Source organism: Asterias amurensis, chromosome 2 (assembly GCF_032118995.1).
Source record: "Asterias amurensis chromosome 2, ASM3211899v1".
Taxonomy (NCBI): Eukaryota; Metazoa; Echinodermata; class Asteroidea; order Forcipulatida; family Asteriidae; genus Asterias; species Asterias amurensis.
The window spans coordinates 6,635,663-6,660,928 of NC_092649.1; the positions used below are offsets into that span (position 1 = coordinate 6,635,663).

General features: G+C 39.2%; 1 protein-coding gene across 2 annotated transcripts in view; it reads right to left on the reverse strand.

Moving 5' to 3' along the window:
* LOC139934018 (uncharacterized) overlaps positions 1 to 25,266 on the reverse strand; it is a 128,058-nt gene that overhangs the window by 75,066 nt on the left and 27,726 nt on the right. For both annotated transcript variants that reach the window (XM_071928289.1, XM_071928290.1), the window contains exons 17-29: positions 23,484 to 23,681; positions 21,906 to 22,041; positions 21,002 to 21,120; positions 19,986 to 20,177; positions 15,987 to 16,184; positions 15,357 to 15,557; positions 14,555 to 14,797; positions 11,777 to 11,851; positions 10,665 to 10,868; positions 9,750 to 10,001; positions 6,749 to 6,997; positions 3,636 to 3,836; positions 371 to 967 (exon numbers count right to left, since the gene is read on the reverse strand). In XM_071928289.1, coding sequence (XP_071784390.1) covers positions 371 to 967; positions 3,636 to 3,836; positions 6,749 to 6,997; positions 9,750 to 10,001; positions 10,665 to 10,868; positions 11,777 to 11,851; positions 14,555 to 14,797; positions 15,357 to 15,557; positions 15,987 to 16,184; positions 19,986 to 20,177; positions 21,002 to 21,120; positions 21,906 to 22,041; positions 23,484 to 23,681 — 2,865 coding nt within the window. The remainder of the gene's footprint in view (positions 1 to 370; positions 968 to 3,635; positions 3,837 to 6,748; positions 6,998 to 9,749; positions 10,002 to 10,664; positions 10,869 to 11,776; positions 11,852 to 14,554; positions 14,798 to 15,356; positions 15,558 to 15,986; positions 16,185 to 19,985; positions 20,178 to 21,001; positions 21,121 to 21,905; positions 22,042 to 23,483; positions 23,682 to 25,266) is intronic.

Here is a 25,266-nt window from a genome sequence, read left to right on the forward strand (position 1 = left end):
TGTTACCGCAAACCACATATACATTGATACCTCACCATGCAATGCCTCAAATCCTTTATTATTATGATTACTATTATTTATCAGAGCCCATGGCACTGCTTACTACAGAATTTACGATTACAGCCTTTAGAAAAGCACAACTTACTAGGCACTGTCAGTGAAGAAAAAATGCACTGAGCAGAGTAATGAACTTGAGCCCAGGTTATTGTAAATGATGCATCTTTATAAGTAGAGACTTCAACTAGGGGACTATATATAGGGCTCACTTTTACAAAACAGTTAGATTCATCTTAAGACAGTTTGTGATTATTTCCATAGTGATTTGCTTTGTGACATCACACTTTGCTTCGCAACTAAGATTGATACTCACCGCACACATAGTTGTCATTGTCTGCAATGTAACCTGGTTCACAGTCAATCTCTGCGAAGCCGTAAGTAGAGGCATCATATTGCATCTCTACCTCAGGTACCACAAGTGTGCCGTTACCTAGCTTAGTGGACAAACCGTCTACAACCACTATCATCTTATCTTCGGCATCAATCGTTGCATTAAAACTGTCCACTCCTTCAGAGTCCTGGATGTTAATACCGACATCAAAATAGATGAAAACTTCAGAGGTAAGAGCTTGTCGGCGCTGCCTATTATGAGCTTGTTCATTTCGCTTGCTGAGTTGCAACTCCATTGACCTCAACGTTGACCCCTTCGCCTCTGAACGCTGCAGACGTCTCTGTTGTTGATACCCATCTTCCTGGTAACTGCGCCTCCGTCGTCTTGATGCACCACATGTGACTTCCACGTTACCTATAGTGCACTGATCAGTGGGATCACATGAATCGCTCAAGGAGGATTGCAGTAAGAGGTTAATAAAAGCCTGTGCTATGCTATCCTGTGTTGATTGACTTGAACAATCGCCTGAAAAATACATTACCTCAGAGGGTAATCTTCCTGTCGTGGATCTCTTTGTCTCTGGTGAATGCAAAGAAACCAAAAAAAAAAACATTAGAAACTGTTTATTTGGCAATTCTTAAAACAATTGATTCAATAAAGTTCAGTCTACCAAATGACAGGAGAGCAAACTAAAAATAGGGTACTGCTGCTACTAGCCCTATATAGGACTCCTCTGTACACAGAACAGAGTCCTAACTATTGAGGCCTGTTTCTGGGGCGGACAAATTTCACAGCTTCATAATTTAAATCTTACCTGCAACAAGCCACTAATTTCAACAGATTCACATTTCATGGCGGCATACATTTTTCTGCGGTGGGTTTTGGTCCTCATATTTTCCTCACAAATCCGTCATTTTCGTGAAATAATGCAGCTTCCAACGTCAAAAAATTCCCGTTTCGATCGTTTTCTCACAGTGTTGTCTGTTGTCCAGCGTACGCGTATACATTCGCGTGCAAGACGCACGAGGCAAACTTAGACGCATGAATTCTTGGTCACCGCGTATCTTGACTGCACAGCGTTAACAACACAATTCAAAATTTGCGCGTTGTACCACTTGCGTACACACGGCAGACTAAGAGAGTACGAACAAAAAAGGGAATTCCTTATTGTTGGGAGCTGCATTATTTCATGAAAATGACGGATTTGTAAAGAATATATGAAGATCGATTAAAACCCACCGCAGAAAAATATATGCTGCCATAGAATGTGAATCTGTTGAAATTGGTGCGCAGGTAAGATTTGAGTTATGAAGCTGTAAAAATTTTGCGCCCCAGAAATGTACCCTGATGTCCAGGACGCCACTGTAGTACAAAACGAAAGTGTAAGGCTGCCAGGGCTATGCTGCTACAATCATTTAGAAGCATGTTAGATTGTTTCAATAATTTGTCTGATTCTGTCTTTATCTAAATATTAAAAAAGGATTTGACACTTATCTTTCATCAAATCCTCATGTAAAATGCATCGTTACAGAATTCAAGGGATTTACAGGTTTACTTAAATGATCATAAAAAGATTGTTTTACTTAGTGGCAAATTCAGTACTAACATAATATAATACTTGTGGAATACCCAAGGTGCTACACTGTAGTGGATGGCGAATAGTTAAATTTGGTATTCAGTTAACCATTGGCCAACTATTAGAAATTAACCGGATATTCAAATATTTCCCCCCCTCAGTACATACGTGCTATAGTGAGCACCACGACCGCTAGAGGGTGCTTTTTTCCCGTGTTTTTTTAGCCACTAGAGGGTGCTGTTCGTTTGTGGTCTTTCGTTTGTGAATGAGATCTTGTGAACGTGTGACGTATAAGCGGATTGATATTAGTTTTAGACAGTGTCACTCGGTTCATTCATAAAAATAGCCAGATCTAATTTAAAGATGGCGATTTGCTTTTTCTTTTGATATCGTGATTGACTGTACTGTTGTCGTTTAGAAGGAAAAATGTTGTAATCTTTTAACAAAAAACGTCGGAAATGTCATTGTTTTAACTCTTTAAGAAGGTGAACATAGGTAAATACTTATTTTATGCTGTTTTATGCTGTCTTTTAGAAGTTTCATCGGTCGTCGCCCCGACGATCGCGGATAATAGGAATCCGGTTTCTTGTTTGTAATTAGAGGACTATCCGATTTATTAAAAGGTATCCGCGCCCCTTGCGGATATCCAATTAGGTCAAACTATTAGGAAAAACTATTCGCCATTAACCGGATATTTGAATTATTTGCCTAGGCCTACTACACTGAGTAAATGACAAACTGAACAAAACACGCCTTAAAAGTTAACACATGGTGACAATATTTTTTATTGATAAATACCTCAGACAGTTTCGCTATTCCTATTGGTGGAGAGTGCAACACGTGGGTGTGTAAAAACCTTTGTTTATGACCAGTAAAAAGTGTTGAAACATGGGCGTGACACGCGAGCTTGCACCTGTGCTTATAAGACAGTTTCTTCATTCCTATTGGTCGAGAGCAGCGGCCGGGACAGTTGTGCCACATCACGTGATATGTGCGACACGCACAGTATAGAAGGAGTTGTTTACCTGAGGGCCGGCAGAGAGCATTACCATTTCATAGCTGGAGGGGTGTTGTGTTGAAAGAAATCATTTAACAATTATAATTTTTGCATTTATTTTACTTTTTGACCAAAAGTGTTGATGTTTTTTGACCGGAAAGGTACTTATGAATGGGAATCAGTTTTCATCTAGTGGTTTAAACCCGCCGAGGCCTGGTTCTTGATAATTTACCTTGACTTCGTCTTGGTAAAAATATCAAGAACCAGGCCTCGTTGGGATTAAACTACTACCGGTAGTTGAAAACCTCTTCACCACACATTGATTCCCTTATTTTAAACCTCGCGGAACAGCGCAGAACTCTAGCGGACCCGTAGCACGGGCTTCCTGCTAGTTCTGATAAAACTGAGAATAGGTTTTTTCCGTATTCCATGAGCACACCTGTGGAAACATATTCTTCAAGCAAACTTAGCGCGCGATTAGAACACACAAGACACAGGGTGTCACAATCACACCCTGCGTCTTGTGTGCTCTAACTGCCTGTCTGCCTGTCTGCCGGACAGACAGACAGACAGACGAACAGACAGACAGACAGACAGACAGACAGACAGACATACATACATATAGACAGACAGACAGAAAAATAACAATAAGTATTACACAATTAAATTTTTACCTGAACAATCTGGAACTTCTGAACTAGGTGTCCACATCCAAGATGTACCACAAACATATTGTTTTTCTACCTTCACCCCACGACGAACGTAAGGTATGTCAAAGTTGGCATTACAGAACATTGTGCAGAATTTACCGTATTGCCAAAGATCACAAGCCAAGGCCCCATTCTGAGGTGCATCCAGTGAGGAACACTCCACAGCTTCACAAAGAAGAGAAGAAAGTTGTACAATCAAATTAAAAATCATCAGTAGTAGTTGGCAGACGTCTGTCGTGGACGACAATGTCAAGTTTAGATGCATCCATCAATGACATCTTCCTCTCCTCATCTTGTTGTCAATTTGTTGGTGGTCGTGTCTCATCCCATCATACAGCATACCTCCAGCTGGAGCGGAGGCTAGCCAACTGAGGCCATGACCTGGTGGGGATGTTGAAGTCTACCAAATCTCTCTTCAAGACATCTTTGAATACATGTAACAAAATGTTCTTGGCGTTTGCTCTTAGTCTAAACCCTTACAGGCAGTCATTGGGTCATTCGGCATTATAGCCCTTTTTGCAACTCCACACCACAAATCCACATATAGACCTACTGTTAATTTTCCATCTTCAACAGCTCCGAAAACATAACAGTGTATGTTGTAAGAGCCTTTTCAACAGGAGACTTTGGAACTCTACAATGTAGGTGGCGGCAGACTTACCAGGTAAATGTCCATTGTTTTTGTAGTTCTGAGCAGCGATTCAGAGAACAATGGGTTTACCTAAGTAAGTCTGCTGCCACCAAGCGTCCTGAAAGTCCCCAATTGATGAGGTGCTTAATTTTTATTAAAATGTCTAAAAATGTTACCCACAATTTTCCACTGGTTTACTTGAATGGATCCAGATGGGAATTTCATTACAAAACATCTCCCCTAAACTGGCTGCAAATATCAACATAATGTGGAGAATTTTTCTATTTGAAGCTCTGATATTTTTCGCTGAACATTAATATTTAAAGCCATTGGACACTTTCGGTAAACAGTATTGTCCAAAGGCCCACACTTCGTGTATCACAATTTACAACTAAGATATAAAATAACAAACCTGTGAAAATTTAAGCTCAATCGGTCATCGGAGTCGGGAGAAAATAACGGGAAAACCCACCCTTGTTTTCGCATGTTTCGTCGTGTCATGACATGTGCTTTCTGTAAATCCGTTATTCTCAATATCGAGAATTGACAATTGTTTTAATGTTTCCTCAAAAAGTAAAGCATTTCATGAAAAAATATTTCAAGAGAAAGTCTTTCACCATTACCTTCTGTAAACCTTGTAAGTTTTTTGAAAATCTGTGAATTTTGTTTTTTTCTGTTCCGAAAGTGTCCAGAGGCTTTACGGATAGATCTTTCTTTTCTGAAAGTTTAAACAGAATCCATCTGTACATCCTCTAGGTATTCGATAATTTTAAAGGAAATGGTTTCTTCTGAAAACCTATTTTGCATTCAAACGATATCTGTGGAGGGCAGGAACATTTGCCGCAGGTAATTTTAATTCAGAGGCAACAAACACATCTCCAACATATATATTACACATGTTGTTCACGTTAAACATATGTTGTTTATTAAAATGTTAAAGCAGATGGTAACGAAACAAAATATGGCAAAAGAGCAACTATAAATATAAATATTAATAGTAAACTTGCGGGTACAACCATGGGTAAAAACTCTTTTGAGGGAGTGGTGGCTCTGAAAAGAGCCGGTTTGGTCTCGACATTTCGAACAGTATACTCTGCTCGATTCTCCTGAAGACGAGCAGAGTGTACTGTTCGAAACGTCAAGACCAAACCGGCTCTTTTCAGAGCCACCACTCCTTTAAAAGAGTTCTTTACCCATGGTTGTACCCGCAAGTTTACTATTAATATTTATATTTATAGTTGCTCTTATTCTCCACACCATGCAAAGCTTCAAACACCATTTAAAATATGGCAAAGTTTGTTCAAAATAAGTCCCGGGTAATATGCCAGTGGATTTTGGACTAAAACATCGAGTATACACAGTGGTAACACACATCAGTATATGTGGATAAAACCAAAACCAACTAATAATATAAATAATATAATACATCCTTTTCATTTGATTGGTTTAATATGGAATTGAATTACATTTCATCCTATATTTTGCCACGTAACTGCTGAGATGTTGCATTGTTGCCCTCTGAAGTGACATAGTTTTTCGAGACCTGAAACTTAGAATTTGAGGTCTTGAAATCAAGCATCTGAAAGCACACAACTTCTTGTGACAAGGGTGTTTTTTATTTCATTTATATCTTGCAACTTCGACGACCAATTGAGCTCAAATTTTCACAGGTTTGTTGTTTTACGCAGTTTGTTTAGATACACCAAGTGAGACGACTGGTTTTTGACAATTACCGAAAGTGTCCACTGTCTTTAAAAACAACAAAATACAATAAACAGAAGACTGAGAAGAAAAAAAAAAATACCCCAAAAGAGGAACATGAAGTATAAAACAAACAGCTGTGTAGGGATTGCCCAAAAGCTAAAAGTGAACTTAATCACTATCTAAAAGAACAATCCTAAATTTAAAAGACAAGTTATACAAATATTGACTGCTTCTAGTGCTATGGTTAAAACTACAACTCCCGAGGTGATCCCAGGAGCGTTCTATTTTCCCTCGGCTGGACTAGTCCAGGGATCACAGAGGGAGTCATAGTTTCAACCATAGCACGAGTTAAAGCAGTCAATATTTGTTTTATAACACTCCACCATGTGCCGTATGATGGTCGTCGGACTAACACACGGCAAACATTGCACTACCACACGGCCGCCGTAGTAAAACTAAGACATATCATGTGACGCCCTCTAAACCAATGAAAAGGCAGAATATATCTGTAAGGGGTGCTACAAGTCTAAAAGGTGCAGTTACAGGGTAGTGATGTTGGAGTGCTTTGAGAACCCCTTCGAGTTTGAAAAATTAATATAAAAACTGACTTTTATTATTAATATGACCTTTTGTCTTCAGTCAGTCTCCGTTTATGGTGATTTCTTTCATCTATTTGCATTAGTGTTTATAAAGTGAATGTATGAGTGGCAAAGTTAGGCACTGTGGGAGAGGATGTACTTACGGTTGAGAGTAATGGTGAATTCACAGACCGCCGTCTGACCGTTGTCGATATCACTTGCTGTATACACCACATTATGCGTCCCCCAAGAGAACCTGTCCGAGTTTCCGGTCCCCCGGGATTGTGTGATTTGTAAATGATCCCCTCTTAAATCCTCAAAGACTGGCGTCTGCCATGTGACCTCAGTCTGCTCTGGGCCAGTGATGTCGTAACCAGCTGATGGGCAGAAAACTATCCTCGGTTCCAACTCATCTGAAATCAAAGAAGTATTTTTGAGATTTCTGTCATATTTTTTTCAACATCAAATTGATGGACAAAAAAATCTAGAGTGTACTTCCATTTGTAACAGTTGCTCATTGACTTTAAGTAGTGGCTGAACAGTATAGTGCACAGGGCCCAATGTCATTGAGCTGTTAATCTTGCTTAGTAACATCAGATTACCGGCCAAGACTCCATTCAATTGTTATGCTAAGTAAACAACAGATACCAGTCACAAGCAATGTATAATTATGGCATGACATTTTCACCAATAACATGTGAAAAATAAGCCAGCTATTTTCGTGCTTAAGCAAACTTTTGGCTTAAGCATGCAGCTCTATGAAATTGGCCCCTGGATTCAAATTTCAAGGCACTCAGAGAAGGAGGTTAACAGATACTGACGGTGCATCATTAAACAAAACTACAGGTTTGGACACAATGTGGACTATTTATTTCCCCCTGATCAGTCACTGCTTCAATTCTTCCAAGACAATTTGAAGGCTCTAGGAGGTTTTCAAATATGTTGCCTCCAATCTAAAATAAATTTAAGCCAACTGCTACTGGTAAAAAAATGTACATTTTAAGTTATTTTTCTTTATTTATTCATTTAAAGGCACTAGATACTTTTGGTAATTACTCAAAATAATTGGAGACAAGTAACGGAGAGCTGTTATAGTATAGAACATTGTGCGAAACAGCTCCCTCTGAAGTAACATAGTTTTTGAGAAAATAGTAATTTTCCACGAATTTGATTTTTGAGATCTCCGAATTAGATTTTGAGGTTCCGAAATCAAGCATTTGAAAGCACACAACTTCGTGTGACAAGGGTGTTTTTTTCTTTTATTATTATCTTGCAACTGAGAGCTGTTATAGTATAGAACATTGTGCGAAACAGCTCACTCTGAAGTAACATAGTTTTTGAGAAAATAGTAATTTTCCACGAATTTGATTTTTGAGATCTCCGAATTAGATTTTGAGGTTCCGAAATCAAGCATTTGAAAGCACACAACTTCGTGTGACAAGGGTGTTTTTTTCTTTTATTATCTTGCAACTTCGACGACCAATTGAGCTCAAATTTTCACAGGCTTGTTATTTTATGCATATGTTGAGATAAACCAAGTGAGAAGACTGGTTTTTGGCAATTACCAAAGGTGTCCAGTGTATTTAAGGAAACATTACCACCTGATAAATATACACAGACACAAGGATTTGTTGTTGTAGTGAACTCTGCCAAGAGTTAATTTATTCCGTACTCTGAATTCCGTGGTAAAACGCCAATTCATAATAATAGAAGGGATTTCCCTTTATTTAATTTCATCCAGTGATATCCACTCATAAAGAAGTATACCAGTTCCCATTATAAATACACTTTGCGGCCATTTCGCAAAGGGTCCCAATTCCTCACTTTGCGAACGGTAAATTTCCAATCCGCAAAGGTTCCCACTTCTCGGCGATTTGCCAAAGAAGGTACCAGACCAATTACAATTATTATAATTATAAATGCACTCATTGACTGGAGAAAACTCGGGGTCAATGAGGTTCCCACTTCCAGCGAGTTGCCAAGAAGGTACCAAATTAATCTACTTCTTTATATACAATCACATCATTTTATTATCACCATATTTATCCATATCAATTCACATAAATTAATTTACCACTTCCTCACAGGCTACAATGCCTATTAGCTTCTTGTTTATAGGAACAACCTAAACTTACCGCTTTAAGTGTAAGTTGTAAGATTATCAGTCAACTCAATCTGTATCGCGTATTCCGTAATACCCTGACCCTTCCATTAACCCCAGGGAGGGAGGGAGGGAGGGAATTTTGCGAAACTATACAATCTATCTTAACTCCTCGGTGGCAGAATATTCAATGACGGTTCCCAGAAAGACAAGCACCCTTTCCCCGAAATGCATTGCTTTGGTTGGTTGAAAAGAACAGTGGAACCACGTCTGAATGCGCCCTGACAATCCCAATCGCTTATAGCCCCGACTGTGCAACCTGACTATAATTATGCATACTTCCCGGTGTTAAATCGGTTTACTGCGTTACGCATTAAACCCTATTAAAGGGACACTTAGAAACCAAATAAAGTCATAACCATAGTCATTTGACTTATCTCTTAATCACGAATTAGCTTTAAAGGCAGTGAACTCTATTGGTAATTACTCAAAATAATTATCAGCAAACCTCACTTGGTAACTATTAATGGGGAGAGGTTGATAGTATAAAACATTTTCAGAAATGGCTCCCTCTGAAGTAACATAGTTTTTGAGAAAGAAGTAAATTTCCACAAATTTGATTTCAAAACCTCAAGTTTAGAATTGAGGTCTTGAAATCAAGCATCAGAAAGCACATAACTTTGTGTGACAAGGTAAATTTTTCTTTCATAGTTATCTCGCAACTCCGGCGACCAATCGAGCTAAAATTTCCACAGGTTTGTTATTTAAAGACAGTGGACACTATTGGTAATTGACAAAAACTAGTCTCCACAGTTGGTGTATCTCAATTTATGCATAGAATAATAAACCTGTGACAAGTTGCGAGATATTAATGAAAGAAAAAACACCCTTGTTGCACCATAATGCTTCAATACTAAATAAAATAATAATTACACAATATGTAATATTTATGACTTCCTTTTCCCCCTTGCAATGTCCCTTCCACTTGCCATACACGAAATGTATGCCTCAACAAATATAAATATATATAAAACTAAATAATCATAACTTTTATTTCTACTTACCGAATATACTAACTCTAAAAACACATGTAGCGGAGTTACCAGCCTGGTCAGTGAAGGTATAAGTCACATTTGTTGTTTCGTTAAACAGGTAAGGGGAAGTTACATCAGCAGGGTATGTCACCAGAGTCAGGGCACTAGATGGGAGGTTGTCGGTTGCAGTTGGGACGTCAAAAGTCACAGACACTGTATTTTCATTTGCTAGAGTAGCCTGAGTGGGACCCGGGCAGACTGACAAGGTAGGAGCAATACCATCTATGAGGAAAAACAAAAACTTTTTATGGGAAGGAAATCAAACTAAACAAACTAGCTGATGCTAGACTTGAACCTGTGCCCTCTCAAAGGCTGTGCAAGTGCTCTCCCACTGAGCTACTATACCAGCCTTTTATGTTGGTGAATGGAGATCTGCTATTACACTCTCCTACACTCTCCAGTTTTTTTTGTTTTTTTTTTTGGGGGGGCCGACTTTTTGGGTGTCAGGTTGACTCAGTTGTTTCTTTCCCTATCTTTCACCTTTGTGGACCCCGGTTCAAACCCCACCTCGAAACCGAAACCAATTTATGTTGATTGGGTTTCAAAAAAGGGAACTATTACCAACCAAGACACAGACAAATTACTTCTTTAATTATAACAGAAACGATGTTATATAAGAGGACAGCAAAACAAAGGAACACAAAGCAGAAATGGGACTTGGGACCCTAGCAGTTATGTTGATGACAATGACTTAGCCCTAGTCGTATCCGGGTCCACCAGTAGATGGATTGCAATACGTGTCACTGACCGCCATCTTTGATGTAAAGCAATGGAAAAGTGCATGCGTGTTCGCGCTACGCACGACTCTCAGCCAATGATAGCTAGCACAATTCATCAAAGATAGCGGCCGATGCCGTCTATTCAGATATGATGGCCTACATTTACCTTCACAGTGTGTTGGCAAGTCACTCATCTCAGCACTCCATGTCCCGTCATCCTCACAAACCACCGATGAAACATTGTTAGAGAGGCTGAGACCGTTCAAGCAAGAGAAGCTACACCTGGAACCGATCGTCAGACGGCTATACGCACAATATGCTGGATTGACTTGAACATCAGACGGAAGTGACAAGGCATCACATGTGACAACTGAAAATGTCATAGAAATGAAACTGCTTTAGGAACTCACTGTGTTTAGGGCCTTGCCCTACAGTGCAACTCTTTCAGACAACTTCATGAACTCAATGTCTTCATTTTCTCCCCTGTCCCCGCGCTCAATGTTGACTGGAATGCAGAAGACCATGCAATCAGAACCAACATTGAAAGGGGACAGGGGGGCCCACTGAGATATGGCCTTGATTGTAGCTAGCTAAAGTCCCACAGAGTAACTCTTCCAGACAATTTTATAAACCCAAATTCTTTAGGCCTTGTGTGCCACAGGGCAACTCTTTCACACAACTTTATAAACCCAATTTTTTCAAGGCCTTGTCCCACGGGCAACTCTTTCACACAACTTCATATACTCAATGTTTTCAAGGCCTTGTCCCACGGGGCAACTCTCTCACACAACTTCATAAACTCAATGTATTCAAGGTCTTGTCCCACGGGCAACTCTCTCACACAAATTCATAAACTCAATGTTTTCAAGGCTTTGTCCCATGGGGCAACTCTTTCACACAACTTCATAAACTCAATGTTTTCAAGTCCTTGTCCCACGGGGCAACTCTCTCACACAACTTCATAAACTCAATGTTTTCAAGGCCTTGTCCCAAGGGGTAACTCTCTCACACAGCTTCATAAACCCAATGTTTTCAAGGCTTTGTCCCATGGGGCAACTCTTTCACACAACTTCATAAACTAAATGTTTTCAAGGCCTTGTCCCACGGGGCAACTCTTTCCCACAACTTCATAAACTCAATGTTTTCAAGGTCTTGCCCCACGGGGCAACTCTTATACACAATTTTATAAGCCCAATGTCTTAAGGACCTTGTCCCACAGAGCAACTCTTTCACACAACTTCAGACAACTTCATAAACTCAAAGTCTTTAGCGACTTACAGTTACAGCTTGGTGTTTCGTCTCTTTGCCAGTAGGTATTTGAACCGTCGCATTCGCAAGTAGCTTGATCCGAACCTTGGAGTACAGAAAATTTCAGTAATCATTTTGGCTATTAATAATAATACCAATAATAATATTAATAATAATAATAACCAGTTTTTATACAGCGCTTTTCCCATCTGAAGGGGGTCTCAAAGTGCTTCCAACATTTTTACCCCAGCCGTCGATTTCACCAAACTCTTTCTAACTTAAGATTAATCTTAGGTCTTAGGACGAGTCCCAACCCTGCAATTTAACATGCAGACCTTAAGATGAAACCTAAGTTTGGACGAGTTACTCGTCCTAACTCGAGATAGGATCAATCCTAGCGTTGCGTGAAATCGACGGCTGGTCACTGGGCCTTAAATCATTCCCTAAACCGTCTCAACTCACTGGGGATTATACAGCCTGTGCAACAATTATATGCACTACTCAGCTAAACCAATCACAAGAATCAGCTCTGCCCTCAACTACATCAACCAAATCGGAGAGACACAGTCTCTCAAATTGAGGACCATCCAAATAATAATAATAATAACCAGTTTTTATTAAGCGGTTTTCGAATCAAAGAGCTTCTCACAGTGCTTCTGACATTATTACCCCTCGTCACTGGGCCTTAAACCATCTCAGCTCCCTGGGGATTATACAGCCTGCGCAATAAATATGCACTATTCAGCTAAATCGATCACAAGAACCATCTCTGCCCTCACAAGACCCCTGGGTGGAGCAAAGCAATTGTAGTTTAGTGTCTTGCTCCGGGACAAAAGTGTCACAAAACGGATTTGAACCCACACTCTGGTGCTTTTCAAGAGGATTGGGTTTGGCTTTCCTTCCACATCTTTAAACTGAACGTTTCTACGTTTCCTATTCAACATTCTGTAATTGGTGCTTCTACGTGTGATGACTGTTTTTTTTTTAATCAGAAGAAAGAAATATTAAAGTAAATAATAAAAAAAAGTCTGATCTTAGAGCCCTAGATTTATAAAAAATTTCCTAGTTTAGGTTTTCATAAAATGAGCAGCCAATTTAACCACCATTCTTTTCTATTTCGCACAAAATCAAATGCTTCTGAAAAGGGTCATTCGATTTCATTTTGAGACTAGTCAAAAGTACTTTTACGTCATTCAACCTAACAAAATAATCATTCAATTTAACAATTCATCGAAGCTGCATTCAAATTCGAAGGATTTTTGTGAGGAATGCGTTAATTCAATTTCATTTTGGGGCAGTCAATTCTGGAATTTGTGCATTCTTAAAAACGCTTGGTTAACTTCCTTACAAATGTTAAAGGCAGGTTGTTCATTATTTTGGCACTCTCGAACATAATATGCCAAGATGTCTGGCACGCCAACAGATTAATGATTGGCGATAATTTACACACAAAAAACATTACAAAAAAACAACAACATTCAAGCACATTTGAATCAGGTCTTGCTCAGTTAACCATTAAATCTCTTCCGAAAAAAATAAAGAAGAAACAGTTGCCTTTTACAGTTTATCTGTTTGTTCGTATTTCTTTAAGTCGTTTATTATTTGAATCCTTGTTTAGCGAAATTGATTGCCTCTTTATGAAATTGAAAATGATTAAATCAGCAAAACCTCTAGTCGAACCAGCTTTGCTAAATTGAATGATGATTGTGTGTCATAAGTGTGCTAGGAATTTGAATGCCTCAAAACGAAATTAACTGACCGAATTCTGAATTAAATTCGGAGAGGCAAAATAGCTTTAATTCGAACACCTGAAAATTAAATTGGCTGCTCATTTTCCGGAATTGATCAATTGATCAAGAAAACATAATTAAACTTTCCTCCCCTTGTTTAAAAAAAATTGAATTCATAAAGACAGTTTATTTCAAATTGGACAAGTCAGTTTCCCTTGTGGTTTATTACTTGAATGAACATTCAAGAAACACAAACATTCTGATTTCTTATTTTACTTCGAACGCCGTCGAAGTTTGGCGCAATATTCAAAGTGTATATGCAAGGCGCCTGTCGGATGTAATGTGCGCTAAAAAAAATGGTTTTTAACCCTTTTCTCTTTGTTTCAGTCACTCATAACTCTTGGTGTTTCTCCTTTCACAACTTTTAAACAAAAGGTTGTATAAACATAGAGTTTTCAAAGAAGTAAAGCATAGCTTTTGCACTTTTCAGATGTATAGTAAAGTAGAAAAAGACAAGGGTCGACAAACGACTCATTTTGCTTGATCGCATCACATATGTTGAGATACACCAAGTGAGAAGACTGGTCTTTGACAATTACCAATAGTGTCCACTGTCTTTAACTTAGTTCACGCAACAAAGGTTCTCATAATAAGCACTTAGATTTGTTGTTCTCTTTTGAAATAGTATGAATCGCAAAACCTTGTGCATAGTCAATATAGGCAGCCTGTCTATTATTGAATGCCACATTTGTATAAAAGAAGGACAAAGGTCTGGAATTGGGGGTTACTACGTAATCACCTTGCGAAAAAGGGAGATTACAAGCATGATTTCCAGTACCATCTGTCTAATTTGTACAGACAAAATGAAGCATACATGTAGTATAGAAGTGCATGCCTGAGCATGGTACACAATAATATGTAATGCCAGGGTAAATATTTACATCAGCCGAATGACTGACTGCAATAAAAAGAGAGCGCAAAGTGGTATAATTAAGTGTTTAAAATAAGCGCAAAGTATGAGTTGTTATCATCCAGTTATTTTGTGCTCATTTGAAAATTAATCAAAAAGTGCACTCACGCTGGACATCAAAGTTGAAGCTACATCCTGCGGTGTTACCAGCAGCATCTTGTGCTGTACACACCACCCAGTGGAGACCAATAACAAACTGGTCCCCTGACACTGCGTCACAGGTTATTGTAGGAGGAAGGTCATCGTTGTCCGTAGCAGAGATGGACCAGGTCACCTCAGCCGAGGAGGAGCCATTCAAGGCATAGAAAGTCTGTTGCGCAGGACAATTTGTAAACTGAGGGTCTTGGTCATCTGCCAACAATAAAATGAGCACATAGCGGAACTTAAATACTGTTGCCGCAGGGATTAAAGACAAAGTTTATTTAAATTTCTGCCCTACACTGACGAGAAATCAATAAAGTGCTGTAAACTTGTTTCAACTGCAAATGCGATGCAATTCATGCACCTGGGGCTAGCCCCATAGTTACCCACTCCACGAGCAGGGCACTAAGGGCTGAGTCGGTTGAAGTTGGGTGCTTTCATCAGATGCTTGATTTCGAGACCTCAAATTCTAAATCTGAGATCTCGAAATCAAATTCATAGAAAATTACTTCTTTCTCGAAAACTACATTACTTCAGAGGGAGCAGTTTCTCACAATTACTATCAACCTCTCCCCATTACTCGTAATCAAGAGAGGTTTTATGCTAATAATTATTTTGAGTAATTACCAATAGTGTCCACTGCCTTTAAATGATGTCTCCCCCTCCCCTCCAAATGAAAATATTTGTATACACCACTGGCCTAACTTAACTTAAAATAAGAAGTACTGTTTTCCTTTTTTTAAAATTGTTTCTGAGATGCATAACTTACCAAAACACTGGACGCTTGAGATATTCTGTGACCACTGTCCATTGGCAAAACACGTCAGGTGGTCAGAGCCAGTAGACACAACCTTGAACCCAGACTTAACGCATGACAAGAGGCAATTATCTCCATACACTGCCTGACTGAAGCAGGACGTGGGAATCAGAGTCACTCCTGAAGATGGACTTAGAATCGGACACTGACTCTCTGAAAACAGAATTCAACAATCAGAAAGTTGTGAATTATCTCAAAACACTGGTTCATTACACCAAACTAGTTCTCAAAATGTCTGAACACGTTCTAAGAAAAATTGGTCAACCGGTTTGGTCTGGATACAACTTATAGCTTTGGAATCGTCTATAAAGGACCTTAGTAAATTCTGGTAATGAATCGACTTAAGTCACGGTAAGTCGAGAAGTCACCTATGGTAAGGAAGAGGGGTATGAGTGCAGTTAACTTTAGTCACCCATTGTAAGGAACAAGCAGTGATTGGTAAAGAGCTTGTTGAAAACAAGATCTGCAAAAATATACACATATATAGTTAAGACAATTGTCTTTTTTAACAAAAGTCGTACCTATGATTGTGGCTGTGCAGTTATACTTAAAATGAATGTCTCTAAAAAAGATTAAAATTACCGGTGCACACAAGATCTGTTCCTGACCATGTGCCATCTTCCAGGCAGCGTGATCGGCCACCGTCGCTGGTTTCTTCCTGGTAACCTATCATGCAGTAGAAGGAACACTCGGTGCCGTAAGTCTCAAAAGCATCAGGAGAGTTGCTACAGCCAGACTTAAAGGCGTTGGCAGGAATGGCTTGTGATGAACAGGACGAAACTGTGCAAAAAGAAACAAACAAACCAAAAAGCATTATTTTTATTATTATTATCTTATTTGCCATAACAGTACAAAACAAAATACATTGACAATATACCCCGAGATGGGCAAGGGACAACAAAAGCAAATACATACTGTGATCCGTAGATCTGTTGCCCCACATCTGGGGTACACAATAAAATTAATATAGATTTAACATAGTAAGATACACAAAGCAATACTAAAAGCAGATAATTATACAACCAATAGTAAATCATAAATATCTAATAAGAATAAAAAATAAATAAGTAAAAATAGCAGATAAGGGAAGGATAAACAATAGACTGTGCAAGTCTCGCACGTAGCGAAAACGAGAACTTAATTCGAAAAAAAGTATATTTTTGTACAAAACCAAATTGTATTGAAATTGTTATTTGTTAAAAAATTCTTAAAGATTATTATTTTTAACGTACTTTTTGTATAATTATTATTTTAGTTCGTGTACATAATAATTGTTTTGTTTAAATTAACGTAAAAATTATACATTTATCGGGACGAGGATCGCTGTTCGACATCGACCTGGATGGTTTTTCTAATAAACCCCGTTTGTGAATCACGTCCAAATGGTGCGATTATCATATAGGTTCAGCGATAATGGGAGCGTCAATTGGGTAATATTCTTAATTGTTTAGAGTAAACCGGACACTGGAGGTCAACTTTTTTTCTTTAGTTTTCTTCCTTAATTTGTTGAATTGATTTTACTTTTCTGTTTTTAATCATTCCCTTATTTTTACATTCCCAAGAACATATTCACTTTTTAGAGTCATAACTTATGTTAAACTAAAATTATTGACAGAACAAAATCTCCCCAACGTAAAACTCCATTAGGTTGGGACCACAATGGTCCCGGAAGTTCAATTTCTCACGAGACTTGCACAGTTTATAAAAGGAAATAAATAAATAAATAAAAGTAAACTTGTAGATAAATTAAAACGACTTAAAATATTGCACAAGTGAATGGGCTAATGCAGACTATAAAAAGGGTGGACTAAACAAACAATCTAGGCTAAACTCCCTGGTGGCAGGCAAGCATGTACACGTTGATAAACTGCAACCAAAGTTTTGCATCTGTTCTCCGCCAACTATTTGAAACAAAGTAAAGATTTTTCAAAGGAGGATGATGGGAGGTCTTCTTAAAACTTCAGAACGGTGCAACCAAGAGCAAGTTGAAGTGGGCACATTTAGTCGCCTACTGACCAGCAACATACATGCGCAGTGATGCACTCACTCAAGTGACTCGTTTAGAAGAGTCAACCATCGGTACCACAGTATTCAGCACTGATCCATTGCCTTCTGCCTTTTCACTATACAAGCTCCTCATCACTACGTTTAAAGCAATCCATAGAACATGCCCTAGCTACCTGTCTGACCTCATCATCCCTTATGTACCAGCCCGTCCACTCCGTTCATCATCACAACATCTTCTCACCATACCACCCGTTCGAACTAAATCCTTCGGTTCAAGGACTTTCTCTAGTGCCGCCCCCCAACTTTGGAACTCTCTTCCTGGCTACATCCGCTCTCCACAGAGCATGGAACAATTCAAAACTCTGCTCAAATCCCATTTGTTTTCTATTGCCTTCTGTTCAGTTTAATCCTTTCGTTTGCATTTTGTTAGCGTATTTTTTGTTATTGGTTGCTTTATTGTTTGCCTTTTGTTTTTTGTTAAGCGCATTGGTATTTCTTTCAGTTATGAAATGCGCTATATAAGAATTAGCTATTATTATTATTATTATTATTATTATACATGTACAGAGTCACTGGTTCCCCTCTGCAGTTTACACATATTAGCATGGAACAGGCTATCGGACCACGGACAATACCCTTGGGTCGATTTCACAAAGAGTTAGAACTAGTCCTCACATCTACTGAGGTCCGGTTGATCATCAATAAATCTCCCACTAAGTCTTGCGACCTTGATCCATTGCCTACCCATCTGCTTAAGAAATGTTTGCCAGTTATGGTTCCAGCCATCACCAACATAATAAATTCCAGCTTTCAAAGTGGACAATTCCCCAATACTCTGAAGCACGCTAATGTCCGACCTGTGTTGAAGAAGAATGGCTTGGACATCAACTCATTGCAAAACTATCGACCGGTATCAAATCTCCCTTTCCTCTCCAAGGTTATGGAGAGGGCTGCATTCTCCAGGCTCACAGAGCATCTGTCTGATAACAACATACTAGATAGTCACCAGTCTGCATATAGGAGCAATCACAGTGTTGAAACCCTTCTTGTGAGTTTGACAGACCATATACTACGGCAGATGGACAACGGTAACCTGACGGCTCTGGTTTTGCTTGATGTTTCCTCGGCTTTTGATACAGTCTGTCACACAACTTTGATCGAGCGCCTTCAAACCTTTGGAGTAACTTCTAATGCCATTCGGTGGTTCGCGTCTTACCTTAGTAATCGCTCTCAGTCTGTGTCCATTGATGGAGTCAAATCAGAGCCAACACATCTGACACATGGAGTCCCTCAAGGCTCTGTGTGTGGACCGTTGCTGTTTTCTGTATATACACAACCCCTTGGAGAGCTCATCTGCAAGCACAACGTTCAGTACCACTTTTACGCTGATGACATCCAGCTTTTTATTTCCTTTCCTCCGTCAGATGTGAATCTTCTTTCTGTTCTCAGACGTTTAGAGGAATGCCTAGCTGAAATTAAAGTTTGGATGTCACGCAACAATCTTAAACTCAATGGGCTCAAGACGGAGTTCATGTTGTTAGGCTCGAAGGGGATGCTCAACAAGGTCACTGAGCCAGTCTTCACAACTGACGAAGCAAACCACAGTCCGAAACACAAATGCAGGAATCTTGGAGTAGTCTTCGACTCTACTATGACGTTCAACAACAACATATCACATATCGCTAAATCTGTCAGGTACCAGCTTCGCAACCTCTCCCACATTCGAAAGTTCCTCTCCCGCAAAGCTACAGAGCAGGTTGTGCATTCTCTTATAACATCACGACTTGACTTCTGCAATGCCATTCTCAGCAATATGCCAGAGCATCAGATCAAGCGTCTCCAACGACTCCAAAATTCGGCCGCTCGACTTGTCACCCTTACTAAAAGATCAACACACATCACTCCAATCCTCAAAGCCCTGCACTGGCTCCCGGTTCAAAAGCGCATCCACTTCAAAATTCTCCTTCTTGTGTATCAGTCTCTCCAGGGCACAGCACCAACATACATCCAGAACCTGCTACATCTTCATGCTCCACCCAGGCACCTCAGATCATCGTCCACCAAACTTCTAAACATTCCACGAACACGCCATTCATGGGGAGCCCGCTCTTTCTCACACTCTGGCCCATCACTATGGAACGAACTCCCCCCTAAACTCCGACAACTCACTACATATTCCAGCTTCAAAACCCATTTGAAAACTTATTTGTGTGCTTGACTATATTCTTCGCTATCTGGCTTCGGCATCTCTCCTGCGCCAGGAGTGTCTTTTAGACAGACATGGCGCATTATAAATTGCCACTATTATTATTATTATAAAAAAAATGTATGGCTATAGTCCTAAGTTAGGACAAGTAACTTGTCCTAACTCGGGATAAGACTAGTCTTAACTCTTAGTGAAATCCACCCCTGGTCCTGAGGCTGGTTCCAAATGGTCCACAACACAACAGTAGTCAACCAGTCTGGGTTTGAGTCAAAATAGTTAACCTTTAGTTAACCATGCATGGTGCACACTCGAACTTGTTTCAAGAGCTGATGAGCAAACTATAAAGGAATTCAGGATGCCCAACTCACTTGTGCATACTGTATTTTGTCCATCCCAGTACGGAGTGTTGTCACCATTAAGTTGACATGTTCTAATATCTGATCCACCCATGGTGTAGCCAGTGTTACATTCCAGCACGCACTGAGTGCCAACGATGTGAGCTGTATGGTTGCATAACACACTGCCTGATCCTGGGGCCTCTAGTCTTCCACAACGATAAACTGAAAAAGTGTGAAAAAAAGTTTTGGGGTGATATGTCTTTACATAAGTAAGGGAATCAATGTGTGGTGAAGAGGTTTTCAACTAGTGGTTTAATCTCAACGAGGCCTGGTTCTTGATAATTTTACCGAGAAGAAGTCGAGGTAAATTATCAAGAACCAGGCCTCAGCGGGTTTAAACCACTCCGCCTCCCTAGGGTAAACAACTCCTTGTAAGGGAATTCTGTGCTCGTCACACGTATCGCGTGATGTGGCACAACTGTCCCGGCCATTGCTCGACCAATAGGAATGAAGAAACTGTCTTATAAGCACAGGTGCAAGCTCGCGTGTCACGCCCATGTTTCAACACTTTTTACTGGTCATAAACAAAGGTTTATACACACCCGCGTGACGCGCTCTCCACCAATAGCAATAGCGAAACTGTCTGAGGTATTTATGAATATCTGTTTAAATGCGCTGGACACCTTTGAAAATTGTTAAAGACCCGTTTTCTCACTTGGTGTACCTCCATGGTGTATCCCAAAATATGCTTAAAATAAAAAAATCTGTGAAAGTGTGGACTTAATTGGTCATTGAAGTTGCAAAAGAATTTTATAAAAGAACAAACACCCTTGATGCACAAATTTGTGTGCTTCTAGATGCCAAACAAAAGCTTTCATGCCTAAAGTACCTCTTAACAAAACAAAAACACTCAAAAATTGACATGAAAGTATTTGTTTGAAGTTTTGTTTATCAGTTTTATTTTAAGGCCATCTTTGATAATGATATAAACAAAATTGACCACAATGAACATAGAGCCGTGACAAAAAGGAAATACAAAACTTTACCTTCAACCGTAATGAAGACATCACAGAGTTGAGAGTTACCAGTCGGGTCTGTAGCGATGTAAGTAACAGTTGTTCTTCCTTCAGGGAACACACTTCCTGGTGCCGTATGTCCGCTTTGCCTGCCAGGAATCATCAGAAATTTACAGTAAGTCAAAATTGACAGATCATTTCTAAAGCACTTTGAATAAAAAGAGATAAAAAATAGAAGGGGCTGGTGAGAGGCTGACAGGAGAAACCCACATTACATGTAAAGATAGGGTTTGTTATGCATATGTTGGGATGCACCAAGTGAGAATACTGGTCTTTGACACTTACCAAAATGTGTCCAGCAGCCAATTTCACAAAACGCTGAGCTAATCCTATCTCGAGTTAGAACGAGTATAACCCTTCCTTACTTAGGATGGGTTCAATGCGTCTTAAATGTCTTCTGATACAGAACTGAACTCGTCCTAAGTCCTAAGATAAGTCCTAAGTTAGATAGAGTTTGGTGAAATCAACAGCAGTGCCTTTAAAACCATTATACACTTTCCGAACAGAAAAAAAAAAAAAAGTTCACAGATTTACAAAAAACTTACAGGGTTCACAGAAGGTAATGGTGAACGAGACTTCTCTTGAAATATTATTCCATGAAATGCTTTAATTTTTGAGAAAACATTAAAACAATTATCAATTCTCGATATTGAGAATTACGGATTTGTTTTAAAGACATGTCATGACACGGCGGAATGTGCAGAAAACAAGGGTGGGTTTTTGAGTTATTTTCTCCTGACTTAGATGACCGATAGAGGTTTGTTATTTTATCTATAAGTTGTGATACACAAAGTGTGGGCCCTTGGACAATACTGTTTACTGAAAGTGTCCAACGGCTTTAAACAGAGTCTCTAGTGCTTTTAAACCAACTCACCTTCTGACAGTAACATTGCCAGAGTAATCAGTGGCAGTCGGCACATCAAAATCAACCACTTGAAATGTTGAGCCAAAGGCACTTGTTACTGTGATCCACTTCGGACAACTGTCTTCAAAACTGGGTTTCTGTTGGTCTGCAAGAGTGTGATCGAAAAGGAGTTATTAGCAAAAACTACTCCAAATTCAGTTTGACTAAGTGTAATGAACACAGATAAAGATGAACAAACAATCAGTTGAACTAATGCAAAACTATGCCACAAAATAACCCAATAATAATTAATAACGTGAAAGAAGTTCATCAGGCTGGTAAAATATCAACTTAATCAATAAATTTTCTAAGAAACACAGCCAAATACTCACATAATTTTCATTTACGTTTCGGCAAGTTTCACTAGTCATCCTCAGAAAGAGACACCACCAGTCATTTGGTGGCGCTGTTTATTTTAATAAGAATACATACTGATGTTTATCCACCACGTTTGAAACTTTTGGCACACCAACATTAATCACTCTAATCATAATGGCAGTTATTTTAGACCTAAAACCATCTTCCTTTTTGCTGCCAAATAAAGTGCATCAAGCTATCAATAATGATTGGTTGCTTTGCTTTCAACAAGTTCAACACTATTTTTAAATAGTTGTGCGACATTGTTATAGATAGAAAGGTTTTTAAGAAACAATAGTTATAATAATTATAAAGGTAGTTTTAGAGTGCCTATATACAAAACACGCATAAAGAGAACAATAAAATATACAATAAGAGAAAAGGTACAATTACGAATAAGCAGATTAAATAAAAATAAGCAGCTTTAAACAGTTCTTAGTAGTTTTAAACAGAGACTTAAAACAGTGTAAAGAACTAGCCTGGAAATAATGGCGAACAAGTTCAGATAAATAAGCAGGAGATGGACATGTTTAAGCTTCAAAAGTTAGCAAACAAAAATTTGTAAACTGTACAAAACATAAGTGGGAGCCAATAAGGGAATCAATGTGTCGTGAAGAGGTTTTCAACTAATGGTATAAACCTGCGACAAGGCCTGGACTTGATCATTTTACCGAGACAAAGTCAAGGTAAATTATCGAGAACAAGGCCTCGGCGGGTTTAAACCATAGTTAAAAACCGAGTCAACACACTTTGATTCCCATTCAGAAATATCTTTTCGGTCAAAAAACATCAACACTTTTTGGTCAAAAGGTAAAACAAATGCAAAAATTATATTTGTTCAATGATTTCTTTCAACACAACACCCCTCCAGCTATGAAATGGTAAGGCCCTCGGGTAAACAACTCCTTATAAGGGAATGCGTCGCGCGTATTGCGTGATGTTGCACAACTTTTTCAGCCGTTGCTTTCGACCAATAGGAATGAAGAAACTGTCTTATAAGCACAGGTGTCACGCCCATGTTTCAACACTTTTTACTGGTGTTATATATCATCCATTCAAACAACCCCTCGTGATGCCCTCTCGATCAATCAGAATGGATAAACTGTCTTAGGTATTTATGAATGCAGTTTTGTTAGTACTGATGCAATTGGTGAGAACGAGGCAAGAAAGAAAAGATGTGGAGAGTCTTACCAATACACAGAGTGGTCTGAGGGTTATCCCATGATCCATCATCTGTGCATGTCTTGCTTGAAGGACCCTGTTGAATGAAGCCATTATTACAGCTGAAGAGACACTCAGTGTTGTATGGTAGCATCGAGGCCTGGCTGCAGGTAGCTGGCTCTATGGATCCATGGGTGATCGAGAAGGGACCTGGACATGTCACTGTCACTATCATGATAAAGTAATACGTCGATATTAATATCATTTCTCACACAAACAACAAATCATGGTCTACTTCCATCCAATTACTTACCACTGACTCCAGTCAATGATACTGGACCCATTTTCGCACTGTATCTTTCATCCCCATGGAATACTGCCTAGGGGAGGCTCCAGGACTTTTCTCACCCCCTGGTTACCCCAACGCACTTAAATACCCTATTCCTTCGGGTTCCGGTTTATTGTTTCATGAATACCAGGGGGTCAACCCCATTCCTGTTGAGCAGGGGTGGCTATTCCCGGAGTAGCCCATTTGATGGGGCAGTTAAAGCAATCATAGTTTGAAAAGGCTTGCCGTTATTCCCAGGGGCAACACCAGGGAATAGAGTAGTGAGAAGGCTTTATGTTGGCCCAGGAAACCAAGTTCTATGGCTACTTTGGGTGAGACTTGGACACATATGACCTCCTACATACAAGACACAACAGCTGACTTAAAAAAAAATAAATAAATAAGGAGTGCCCCTAAAAAAACAAGCATACATGTAATATCCCATAGGGATAGCTACATAAGTGCTTGTTTCAACAGACCATTCCATGATAAAAAGCAAGAAGAAAAAAAAGGAGATAATGGTTATTGGACTATGCCTCACTCACTATAAAGTGTTGAGAGACACAACAACTATTATCAACTGCAATCATAATTACTTAAAGCCATTATACACTTTCAGTAAACAGTATTGTCCAAGTCCCACACTTCGTGTATCACAACTTATATTTAAAATAACAATCCTGTGGAAATTTAGGCTCAATCGGACATCGGAGTCGGGAGAAAATAACAGGAAAAACCCACTCCTGTTTTCGCGCGTTTCGCCGTGTCATGACATGTGTTTATAACAAATCCGTAATTCTCGTTAACGAGAATTTATATTGTTTTACCATTTTCTCAAAAAGTAAAGCATTTCATGGACTAATATTTCAACAGAAGTCTTTCACCATTACCTTCTGTAAACCCTGTAAATTATTTGTAAATCTGTGAACTTTTTTTTTTTTTTCTGTACCGAAAGAGTCCAATGGCTTTAAGGTATACGTTTACTCTACATTTGAATGACTGCATGCCCTGGGGTAGTAATGTCTGAGATAACCGATGCATGATGGTAGGCTGTTCCAGATCTTCACAGCTGCAGGAAGAAAAGCCATGTCAAAACTTCTAATAAGAGTTCTTACTGCAGTCATACCCTGAATCTGACAACCTAGTCCCAATTTCATAGTGGCACTTAACAGAAATTAGATATTGACAAAGATATTGACAAAATAGGGACACCGCCAATATAGGGCTAGATAGCTCCGTTGGTAGAGCGCCGGCACGTTAATCCGGAGGTCTTTGGTTCAAATCCCACTCTAATCAATTCTTTGTTCAACCCAAAAAACATTTACAAATTTACCCAGTCAGTTTCCCTTGTGGTTTATATTGATATCTGAAACAAAAAGTCGCATCCCCTTAAGGTGATCCCCTAGCTGCCGCTTCCCAGGTTGTATCGTAATTTGGGTGTGATCCCTGGCTACACGGCAGTTAACGGTTGTATGGCTTCTGACT